This window comes from Taudactylus pleione, unplaced genomic scaffold, assembly GCF_031769625.1.
Source record: "Taudactylus pleione unplaced genomic scaffold, aTauple2 ptg000372l, whole genome shotgun sequence".
Lineage (NCBI taxonomy): Eukaryota > Metazoa > Chordata > Amphibia > Anura > Myobatrachidae > Taudactylus > Taudactylus pleione.
This window is the reverse complement of record NW_028284773.1, coordinates 17,970,516-17,982,596: the sequence shown is the minus strand read 5'-3', so window position 1 is coordinate 17,982,596 and position 12,081 is coordinate 17,970,516. Positions and strand designations below refer to the sequence as shown.

Below are 12,081 nucleotides of genomic sequence, written 5' to 3'. Positions count from 1 at the left end.
GATTAATCGAGTACATCGACCAGCGTATGAACTGCTCGCTATTCTTGTGGTTGGTTTTTCCTACCACAATCTTGCGAGCAGTTCTGACTATAAAATAACCCAGTGACGTGGTCAATGACGCTGCTGTTTTAATTATGCACACCCATAAAACGCCCGTTTTGACCTTTAAGCACGCCTGTGTTCTGATCTCCACTCCCTGTTTTCAAGCACCTTCCCCTGTTACCACCCACATACGCCTCCTCATGTCACTCAAAATAGCAGGAATTCGCTATTTAGCGAACAAATGATTTTCGGCCGCACTGACTGGTTCGCGCATGCGTATTACGATCTGTACGCATGCGCATTGGGCAAACATCGCTCGGAACGAATGAGCGGCCGCTTGCGAGCGGCTCTGAATCAGGCCCTATTTCCACCCAAAATCGGACAACAGTTGTCAAGCCCATCTGTAACCTTTGCCAAGCAAGAGTGAGTAGAGGTAAAGACCTTAACCATTTAGGAACCTCCTCCCTAGTACGTCACTTGCAGCGCATTCATCAAATTCCAAGTGTTTGCAAAATTCAGAAACTTTGTCTAAAAACTTAACAATCAGTCCAGCGTCACCTAGCTGCTCCCTTCTCTATGTTAGATCCACGCACCTGCAATCTCCACCACCAACACCTGCATAATCAACATCCTCAATCATGATTGGAAGTAGTCCTGCTGCATCCAATTTCATAAGCATGACTAACTCCTCTCCTATCCGTGATTCCTTAGAAGGATACGCCTGTTGCTGCTGATGCTGGGGGTGGATTTTCATCCCAGAAAGGGACCAAGAAGACTACTACTACTAGTAATTTAAAAAACAATTGATTATTAAACAATCCTTTGATAGAGGAAGTAAGTATAACAGCTGTCACCCAGTTGCACAGCGGATCACTGACGCCATGACGGCTGTGCTAGTATTAGATGGTGAAATAATAGAAAATCAGGATGATAGTGTGGAGGAAGTGCAAAAGGAGGATGAGGGGAAAATTTGTGTTCTATCTGACGCTAATGAGGATGTTGTTTGCGTAAATCAGCCACCAGTAGCAGCAGTTCTTGCTAATGATAAAAAGACAGCCAGAAAAGCAACGTCTTGGGTGTGGAATTATTTTAATCTAAATTCTGACAACAGTTGTGAAGGCATCTGTTCCATTTGTAAAGTCAAAGTTAGCAGAGGAAGGGAAGTTAACCATCTAGGCACCTCCTCCCTGTTACATCATTTGTAGCGAGTTCATGCAATTTGTTTAACAAAATTATAATTAGTAAATTAATAACAAGCAGTCCAGTATCAGCTACCAGCAGTTTGGACCAGCACATGCAATCTCCTCTACCAACACCCTCATCATCAACCTCCTCCTTAATAATTGAAGGTAGTCCTTTCTGCGACTTTATGCAAATGCCGCTACAAAGTCCTTCCCTGGTGTACATCCATGCGTATGAACACACAAGGGCTGAGACACCCACTTTCCGCATCCGTACATGCTTGTAATACTGCTTGGTGTGTCTTTAGACGCACCATTGGTCACACCATCAAAACTTGCACAATCTCTATGGCAGGTGCAGTTTCTCTGTCTGAGTATGGCCTCTTATCTGTATATGGAGCCACTTTCACTGATACACAGTGACACTCTCATCACAAGTCCATAAGACAGACCATCTGTGTGTGTGTGCTAAGGCACTTCCCTGTCACCACCCAGGAATGCCCACTACATTTTCAATGCACTTCTCTTTGGGCCTGATTCAGAGCCGGACGCTATTTGCGCTCGCTCGTTCACAAAAAAGGGGTGGCTAGTCAAATGAACCGTTCGCTCTTTGTGGTCTGTTCACGCCTCTATGTCTGAACGAGCGAACAAAACTTGCGGTTGTTTTTTGGAAAACTACGCCCCCTGGCCGCTCGCATCCTACGTCATGTCCGCTATTTATTAGATTAATCGAGTACATAGACCAGCGTATGAACTGCTCGCTATTCTTGTGGTTGGTTTTTCCTACCACAATCTTGCGAGCAGTTCTGACTATAAAATAACCCAGTGACGTGGTCAATGACGCTGCTGTTTTAATTATGCACACCCATAAAACGCCTGTTTTGACCTTTAAGCACGCATGCGTTCTGATCTCCACTCCCTGTTTTCAAGCACCTTCCCCTGTTACCACCCACATACGCCTCCTCATGTCACTCAAAATAGCAGGCATTCGCTATTTAGCAAACAAACGATTTTTGGCCGCACTGACTGGTTCGCGCATGCGTATTACGAGCCGTACGCATGCGCAGTTGTGCAAACATCGCTCGGAACGAACGAGCGGCCGCTTACGAGCGGCTCTGAATCAGGCCCATTGTGTGCATCTGAAAGCACAACTGCAACTCTGTATGGACACAATTGGGATGCATGCATGGGGCGATTTAGCAAAACATCGCTCTACTATGTCCAACATCGGCAAAGCATCCACCTCTGAATCAGCCCCTGTGTGTTCTTTCGATTTGCTGGGTTTCAGGAGCTTTGTTCCAAATGCACACAAGAGAGAGGCATACTGTATTACCAGAACTCATATTTGAATGGTCCGCATGATGAGATCAGTGCCTCACCACATGCATGCTAGTGTGCACAAATTGCTGAAAATAAATAGGACCCAGTGGCGTCACAAGGGGGTGCGGGGGGTGCTGCCCGCATCGGGTGTCACCCTTCAAGGGGGTGACACCAAAGAGCAGTGCGCACACACCCGCGGGCCGCACCCCATCCGCACTCCCTTCCCCGGCACCACCGCACTCCGCCGCTGCCTGGAGTCACTCACCGCGTCCAGTGTACAGCGCCACCCACAGACACAAAGCGGCCTGTGTGTGGCTCTGGACGCCGGCCGCGGTGACGTCATCACGCATGCGGCACGCCGGAGGAGGAGAAGAAGAAGATGCGCGCCCGGACATCGTGAAGAGGGGTAAGTACTATTGCACAGGGGAGGGGCACAGCATAAGGGGCGTTACTGGGGGCACATTATAAGGGCACTACTGTCTGGGGGCACTACTGGGGGTACTGTATGGGGGCACAGTATAAGGGCACTGCATAGGGGCACTACTGGGGGTACTGTATGGGGGCACAGTATAAGGGCACTGCATAGGGGCACTACTGGTGGTACTGTATGGGGGCACAGTATAAGGGCACTGCATAGGGGCACTACTGGGGGTACTGTATGAGGACACAGTATAAGGGCACTACTGTATCGGGGCACTGCATAAAGGGAGCTCCTGGGGCCGGGCATTGTATAAGGGTCACTACTGGGTGCATTGCATAAGAGCACTACTGGGGGTACTGTATAAGGGCACTACTGGGGACACTGCATAAGGGGAGCTCCTGGGGGTATTGTAAAAGTGGCACTGCATAAGAGCTCTACTGGGGGTACAGTATAAGGACACTACTGTCTGGAGGCACTACTGGGGGCACTGCATAAGAGGAGCTCCTGGGGGTATTGTATGAGGAGCACTACTGGGGGCACTGCATAAGAAGCACAGCGTAAGGGACTTTAATACAGGAGGCATTTCATAAAGGGCTATAATACAGGGGGCAGTGCACAAAGGGGCACTACTAAAGGGGTAACTGCATAATGGGCACAGCTACAGGGGGCATTGTATAAGGGGCACTACTACTGGGGCATTGCATAAGGGGCACTACCACAGGTGGCATTGAATAAGAGGCACTACTACTGTGGGCATTGTATAAGGGGCACTACTGTGGGCATTGTGTATAAGGGTCAATAATGTGGTCATTGTGTAAAATGGGCACTACTGTGTGCCAGAACATAAATAAGGGACACTACTTTATGGTGTAATGCGAATCAGGGGCACTATGTGCGGTGTAATGTGGATAAGATTGTGCTACTGTGTGGAGTAATTTGAATTTGGGATAGTATTGTATGACAATGCCCCTTTCGAGATCACGCCCCTTTTTTGCACCACACGCCTAAGGCGCATGCTGTCCTTTTATTGATAAATCGCTGAGGAATGGGGGGGTTGTTCCACCACGTCTCTAGGTCCACTTTAAGCACTGCTACGCAGAATATCGGGCGTGGCATCATCACCTTGGTACCAAATTTTTATTTTGGATGGGGGGGGGTGTCACCGTGCAGCACTGCACCGGGTGACACCAACCCTAGTGACGCCTCTGACAGGACCTGTTAATGATTCTGTTAATGATTTGTTACAGTGCAGTCTCTTACCAGTATTTGATCTACATTCCAACTGTAGATCATTAACTTGGCCATTGGGGGTCAAAGACAGTTGGACACTGCATACACCAGATTCCTGGGGGGAAAAACACATTAGTGGGGTTACTTCTAGTTAATGATACTTACTTCCCCTTATCACAAATCGGAGTTGTCCCCTGTAATTACAGTCACACTAGCGGCAGTTCTTTGTGAGGGTCATTCTCATTGTGGTCCCTGTTGTAACTCTATTGAAAGTGCTGTACAGGACTTGCATAGGTTCAAGTGAGATTGTAAAGTATGTTAGAAATATTGCTTACTTTGTCTTTACTTTTCACATGAACATTAAATTCTTAGGGGTGAGTCAATTGTTTTTGTGCGCCCTCTCGCGCCCGAGCTACCATGGGCGATATTCAATTATTGTGCTAATTGGGAGGTGGCCATTACTTTTCGCACATGTCGCACCCAAATGCACCGGGATTAGACGCATTAAGCAGCATGTTGGATTTCCCTGATTTGCCAATCATGGCCAAAATATGATAGGGAAGGCAAATCATGAACATGAAGAATTTCCCCAGGTTCCCCAACAGATCAGCGATCATTGATGGCCACCGATTGTCATTTCTGACCAGCGGATCGGCGGTTATGGTCGGATCAGGGAAAAGGCCATCTGATGTATGGGGCACTTAAAGCTTGGAGAAAACAGGTAAGTAGGATGACATTGACAGATCCTTTTCTTATTTTTTCACACAACCTGTATAATCAAATATGTTACCCTATCTGTAATTTGTAATATTGTTCACCCATTCCATAGGTCAAAATATAGGTTACATGTAGCTTTGTTGGCCTGAATTCATGAAAATAAAATAAAACACATAGTGTTAGGGCAGGTTCTCAAAAAGAACCAGGTCCACAAAATACCTTCCAAGGCCACCAGCTGTGTAGCCACCAGTGTAAGTAGTAGAGATGGAAATGAGAGTGATTGTTGTCGATTACTTTTTTTTCCCCTTGGAAGACTGTGGGGTCTATTTACTAAGCAGTGTTAGGAGACAGAGTGAAAAGTGATAAGGTGCCAGCCAATCAGCTACCAACTGTCATTTTTCAAACACAGCCTATGAGATGGCAGTTAGGAGCTGATTGGTTTTATCATTTTTCACTCTGTCTCCTAACACTGCTTAGTAAATAGAACCCCTGTATTTTTAAAGTCTAGTACACCACCCTAAAACCCCAAGTGCTACAAGGTATTTTTTCTATTTGATCTGGAAGTTCTAAGGCCTTAGCCTTCTTCCAACAATTCAGCTATGTAATATTTACCGCCGGTAGAGGCACTTACTCCATTTTTGTCAATTTGGCATTCTGCTACATTTTTGCTTGTAAAGTTGGTTTTGGAGCAGTTTGTTTGTCTGATAAGGTAATTTATATTGTAGTTCCATCCCCTCACCACCTGAAACACATGTAGAGAACATTACTTTGCATGAAACATACGGGCAGTTTATCCATTGAAGGATTACAAATACAGGGCCTGATTCAGAGATGGTAGTTAATACGATCGCAACTGTGCTAAGATCACAGGAGCATAAGGCATACTTGCCAACTGTTTTTTTCTCCTCCCCAATTAAGCCCCGCCCCTCATGGTAAATTGCCGTGATTTGCACAGATTTAAATAGGGAGTAGAGCCAAATGACGCAATTCTTGTAGAATCACGTCATTAAGCCCAGCCCTCTACACGGGGATCCGCGATCACCGTGGAAATTTTCCCCATTCTGCCCACTTCACTAGGAAGTGGGCAGGAATGCAGGAGAAATGCCTACTCTATCGGGTGGGTGCGGGGGTTACCCAAAAATCGGAAGCCTTCCGCGACTTCCGGGAGAGTAGGAATGTATGGCATAAGGACGCCCACTGCTGCCTTCTCATCTGCGCTTGACGTTGCTTACTTGCAAAAATATCAGTATCATCAACAGATTCTCTTGACACACAGGGCGGTATTCAATTGTTATAGCGCGCCCGTTCTCCCATCTAAAGTGACGGGAGATCGTGGGGCGCTATTCAATTGTTGCAGTTTTTTGTGCTGATCGCGCCCAAAGTGATCGGGTTTAGCCGCGTAAAGCAGCTACCCCCGACCAAAGTGCTGGGTGTGACCGTGAAAAGTGATGTTTGGGCGCACAAACATGTCACTTTTCGCCTATTTCATCTCGCACCCCACTGGGGCTGCGAGCTGAAATGGTGCGCCAGCAGCTGATCGCGCCCGATAGGAGAAACAATTACATAGCTCCTGTTGGGCGCGTACAGGGGCGCAACAACTGAATACCATCCAAAGAGAGCTCTCAGGCTGCATAGGGGATCGCAAGGGTTAATTCATACCCGCCCATGTAACAGCGTTCAAACAGCCAGACACACCTGCATTTTTCTGACCACCCCCGTTACCTCCTTCAAACGCTAACTACCTGTCACTCAGTTTGTGAGTGGATTCTTTGTGTGAACGTAATTGCAAAGCAATTGCGGTGGGTGTGTATTGCAACTTATATGCATGCGCACTGGCAAACAATCATTTGATCTGCGTAAATACCGGCATTGTGTAAGTCTCTGAATCAGGCCCACAGTTTACAATGAGAATTGCCTAAGCTACAGCATGGGTCCAACATATGCATCCACTACAATTTATTTTCCAACCCTCTCTAGTTCTTTATTAAAGACTAGAGAAACTGTATTGTAATTTGTAATGTGTCTGAGCTTCAGGCCTCCAAAATATTAAGAGGTGCTAAACGTTACTTTCTTTAGAACCTGGGGATAAATTTGCTAAGAATCGTGTTTGACTTCTAAACCAATCGCTGATGGTTTGCAGGGTTGAAATGCAGGATTAATTAACTATTGTATTTGATTGTATATTCCAAAGTAATAGCGATACCCGTTGTATGTTTCTGTGTAAAACCCCATCAGATTTCATAAATTTTTAATGGCCTCAGCTGTCAACTAAAAGTTAGAGAGAATAAATGGTTAATTTAAAAAAAAATGCGTGGGGCCCCCACCAAATCAATAGCCAGCCCTGGACCTCTCAGCCTGGGCTGGTATTGGAAAATTGAGGGAAAAAACAGACTGGGAGTCCCCCGAATATTCAAAAACCAGCACCAGGCTGAACTAGGAAGACACACAGGGCCACATGATGTAATAGGGTGAGAGTTTAGAAAATGTGAGTTTCGTAGTAATCTCTCACATTGGTCGAGTTTTATCTTCAAAATGGGAAAACATCTGGATGAGAGTTTAAATCGTGAGATTTTTTGAGTCTAAAAACATGCGAGTTTGCATGTTCTCAGACTCTATTACATTGGCAGAGTTTAAAAAGTGTGAGGGTTTACTGCTAAACTCTGACATTTTCTAAACTCTCATCCTATTACATTTGGCCCACACTGCCATAATGTCAACCAGCCCCAGGGATAGTTCCTTGGAAATGTGGAACTCCAAAAATAAAGTGGGGTCCCCCCTTGAGAGGAACAAACAGCCCGGGTGGCGGTGGATGTTGGGTTAATATTAAAATAATTCTGTACAGGTGGCCTACAAGTCCCAGCAAGTCTGTCCTGGCATAATGAATAACAAAGTGAGTGGAATCCCATGGACAAACACTATACATTGTGTTCAGTGCCAATGCGAAATGACAGGTTACTAGCGGACACTGCAAGCCTCCCCCGCATGCCGGTATCTGCAGGACCACAAGTACTAGCATGCAGGGCATTAAGGGGCCACTGGTACCCAGGGGCGTAACCAGAAGTATGGGGACCCGATAGCAAAATTCCCACAGTGCCCCCATAGGTCTAGCTATGCCCCCCATCATCGTCCCCTCACTGCCCTGCTCTCCATACCTCCTGAGCCCGGCGTGCCGCTCCATCTCTCCTCACTGAGAGGAGGTGGGAGGTGGCGTGGCCATGGTCCGTGCATCCATGTCTCCTCTCAGCATTTGTGAATGAGAAATGGAACGGCGCGCCGGGCTCAGGTGTTGAGGAGGGGGGCCCACAGCGCTGATGATCTGTGCATCAAACTGCTTCCTAGTCACAGGCTGCAGTGTGCCTGTGTCTAAAAAGCAGTTTGCTGCACAAATCATCAGTGGCTTCTCTTCTTGTAATGCCACTGAGATGAGCTGGGTGCAGGGGAAGGCGGGCCCTGGAGGTGCTGCAGGCCCCATAGCAACCACACCCCCTGCACCCATGGTAGTTACGCACCTGTTAGTACCAATAGTCTCCCTGTAAAAGAAATATTAAAAGCAAGACAGTACTCACACACCATTGAAAGTATAAATTTATTAAATACACTCACACTTTACTCACCTTGTCCCCGGTGTTCCATCCTCTTCTACCCCAGGAATTCCTGGCCTGGGCTGACTAGTGTGGGGTTATGAATGCTTTGGCAGGGAGACCCCGTGAAGCTTGTCCCCCTGCTGTGGTAATACACCCATACTACACTCAAGAGCCCGGTGCTGGTTGTTGAAAATATGGGGGACCCCTACGTCTTTTTTTTACGGTATATTCACAACCAGGACTGGCTCACACAGCTCACTTTCATACACATAACTCAAAAAAGAAGCCTGCCAAAATTGCCAGCATGAAGCAGGTCTATTATTTGGGGATGTTGTGTTTGATTTTCAATTCAAATATTTGTAAATAAGGGGATCCTATGTTGGTCTATGTAAAAGTACCGATGTTTAGACAATATATTCGATTTTGAAGGTTATTCAGTTTTATATTCATTTTCTCATTCAATCTCTGATGCTCAAAATCGAATGCAAAAACACACAAAATCCAAAATCGACCAAAATCAATCTTTTGTAAATATTCCCCTACGACATGTGGTGCCCCCTTCCAATAAAATTGGCACCCTATCACACAGTGCCCCCCCCATATGCCACATGGTGCCCTAAAATATTGATTTTTTTTTTTTAAACTTTTTTTCTTACACAGATTGTTTTTAGAGGGCATTCCCAAGGGTGCAGGCTATTTATTTTAAGCCTGCACCCCTAAACCCCAATTCGACACTTTTTTTTAGCTGGCGAAAAATTATTCCGTTTTTTTTACACCGGCGAAAAGAGTCAATGTAATTGAATATGGGGATAATTGAAATAGGCAAAAATGACATCATCTGCGATAAATTATCGCCGATAACGACTTTTCACCTCAAATTGAATACTGCTTTACTGAATATTCGGAATCCAAAATTAGGAAAAATGTCATACTCCCGCTGTCGGATTCTCACGGGTTTTGGAATCTATAAAGGTCCCCGGTCATCGGCAACCATTTCACTCTGGCTGTGGAGAGTGTAGTGAACAGATGTACTGTATCCATCCAGGGGTGCTGTGTCCTCCAGGGGTGCTCTGTCAAGGGGCTGCTGTGTCCTCCAGGGGTGCTCTGTCCATCTAGGGGTGCTCTGTCCTTCCATCAAGGGGCTTCTGTGTCCTCCAGGGGTGCTCTGTCCGTCCCTCAAATGGCTGCTGTGTCCTTCAGGGGTGCTCATCCAAGGGTGCCCAGTGTAAAAAAAATAAAAGCTAATAATATAATTTAAAAAAAAATAAATCTTTTTTTTGTGTGCAGTGTAATATTTAAAATTGGTACATATTGACGTGTGTGCTGTACCCCACTTCATTCATGTTTGTTTATATGGAGACCGATCAGTTGAGAGGAGAGCAGGAACCACATACTAGCGCTGGAGCTGCTGCCAGTGCCACCAGTCATGACGATACTAGTCTGTCTGCGTCATCTACTAAAGCCGATGCCCAAGGGCATACAGGGCTTAAGTCAGGGCATCTAAAATCAAAGAACCAATCTTTTACAGTGGTAAAGAAAAAACATCAAGAGAGTCTAAGTGTGTCGGCGGGTGCCATGTGTGAGCCTGACATTTCCAATACTGTACTCGAAAAGGAGCCTCCTTCCACCACATATGCATCCTCTGCAAATGTGGAGATGAGCAGCACAAGTGAACATGCTGATATAGAAATCGAGGATGCTGCTGTGGAAGTGCACCAGGATGAGGAGGATATTTGTGTAGTTGTCGCTAATAAGGATGCTGATGATGAAGATGTTGATGATGAGGATGTTGTTGATCAGGATGTTGTTTGTCTAAATCAGGCATTAATGGAATAAAAAGTTGTTGCCCATGATAAGGAAAAGCCCATTGTCATGCCTGGGCATAAAACAAAAAAATAAACTTTTTATGCGTGTAATTATTTCTACCCAAATCCGGACAACAATTGTTAAGCCATCTGTAGCCTTGTAAAGCCAGAGTAAGCATAGGTAGGGACCTTAATCATCTAAGAACCTCCTCCCTGTTACGTAATTTGCATGGTACATTTTGGGGAAAATCAGAAACTGGTGCTAAAAAAATAACAACAGACAGTCCAGCATCAGATAGCTCCCTTCTCCCAGCTAGATCCGAGCACCTGAAATCTCCACCACTAATACCTTCATCATCAATATCCTCACAAATGATTGGAGTTAGTTCTGCATCCAGAATAAGGCTAGGTGACTCCTCCCTTATCCAGCATTCATCTGAAGAATCCTTGCGCTAGGCCTTTTGCTGCTACTAGGAGTAGATCTTCATCCCAGAAGGGGACCAAGAAGACTACTACTAGTAGTAATTAAATTTTTTTTACTGTTTTGTAATATATATTTATTGATTTTTCAAAAAAAGAATAAAAAAACCCAATACAGAATAAGTCGAAAATGCATCAACTTACAATAATAATAATAATAATAATAATAATAATAATAATAATAATTCTTTGATAAAGGAACAGTATAACAGCTGTCACCCAGTTGCACAGCGGATCACTGACGCCATGACGGCTGTGCTGGTATTAGATGGTGAAATAATAGAAAGTGAGGATGATAGTGTGGAGGAAGTGCAAAAGGAGGATGAGGGGAAAATTTGTGTTCTATCTGACGCTAATGAGGATGTTGTTTGGGTAAATCAGCCATCAGTGGCAGCAGTTCTTGCTCGTTATAAAAAAAAGCCATAAAAGCCACCTCTTGGGTGTGGAATTATTTTAATCTAAATTCTGGAAACAGTTGTGAAGGCATCTGTTCCATTTGTTAAGCCAAAATTAGCAGAGGAAGGGACGTTAACCATCTAGGCACCTCCTCCCTGTTACGTCATTTGAGGTGAGTTCATGTAATTTATTTCACAAAATTATAATAATTTGTAAATTAATAACAAGCAGTCCAGTATCAGCTACCAGCAGTTTGGACCAGCACATGCAATCTCCACCACCAACACCCTCCTTAATGATTGGAGGTAGTCCTTCCAAAAAATTGTTTTGTGGGGGCCCAAACAACCAAGGAGTTCAGCCACGAAAGTGTCAGTACTAGTGGCTAAAGTGCTTGGTTTGTTAAACTGTGCATGTCCTTTTTAATATCCCAAATAAGAGTGGGTGGGAGGGAAAATTCCATCTTGCACCTCTTTCCTTTCAATTTTGCACAATTTGGGGCATTACTGACTGACATTTTTATAGTCTATTAAACTGCCAGCCTGTCTGCCACTGCTGTGTGGCAATGTTTCATGGATGTCCTATATTTTTTTAAACTGCCATGCATTTGTGCCACTGCTCTGTCGCTTACTTTAGCCAGCCAGCTAGCTGCAGCCTTTGGCTTATATTGGTGAAAAGTAGTGAAAACAATATTGTGAGCTGTGAGGTGGTTAATAATGACTGGAAATGCTTGCAAATTATTGTTATTAAGGTTAATAATACTGTAGGAACAAAAACAGGTCAAAATCATCTGATTTTAGCTGTTTTTATCATTTAAAAACAAAAACAAAATACAGATCAAGAACCAAAACCAAAACATGCAAGGGTGGTTTTGCAAAACTAAATCCAGATCCAAAACCTTGGATAAG

The 12,081-nt window shown here is 44.9% G+C and overlaps 1 protein-coding gene across 1 annotated transcript in view; it reads right to left on the bottom strand.

Moving 5' to 3' along the window:
* The window catches only part of LOC148508326 (T-kininogen 1-like), a 133,435-nt gene that overhangs the window by 104,607 nt on the left and 16,747 nt on the right, over nucleotides 1-12,081 (bottom strand). The window contains exons 5-6 of the mRNA XM_088444772.1: nucleotides 5,543-5,653; nucleotides 4,225-4,309 (exon numbers count right to left, since the gene is read on the bottom strand). Coding sequence (XP_088300898.1) covers nucleotides 4,225-4,309; nucleotides 5,543-5,653 — 196 coding nt within the window. The remainder of the gene's footprint in view (nucleotides 1-4,224; nucleotides 4,310-5,542; nucleotides 5,654-12,081) is intronic.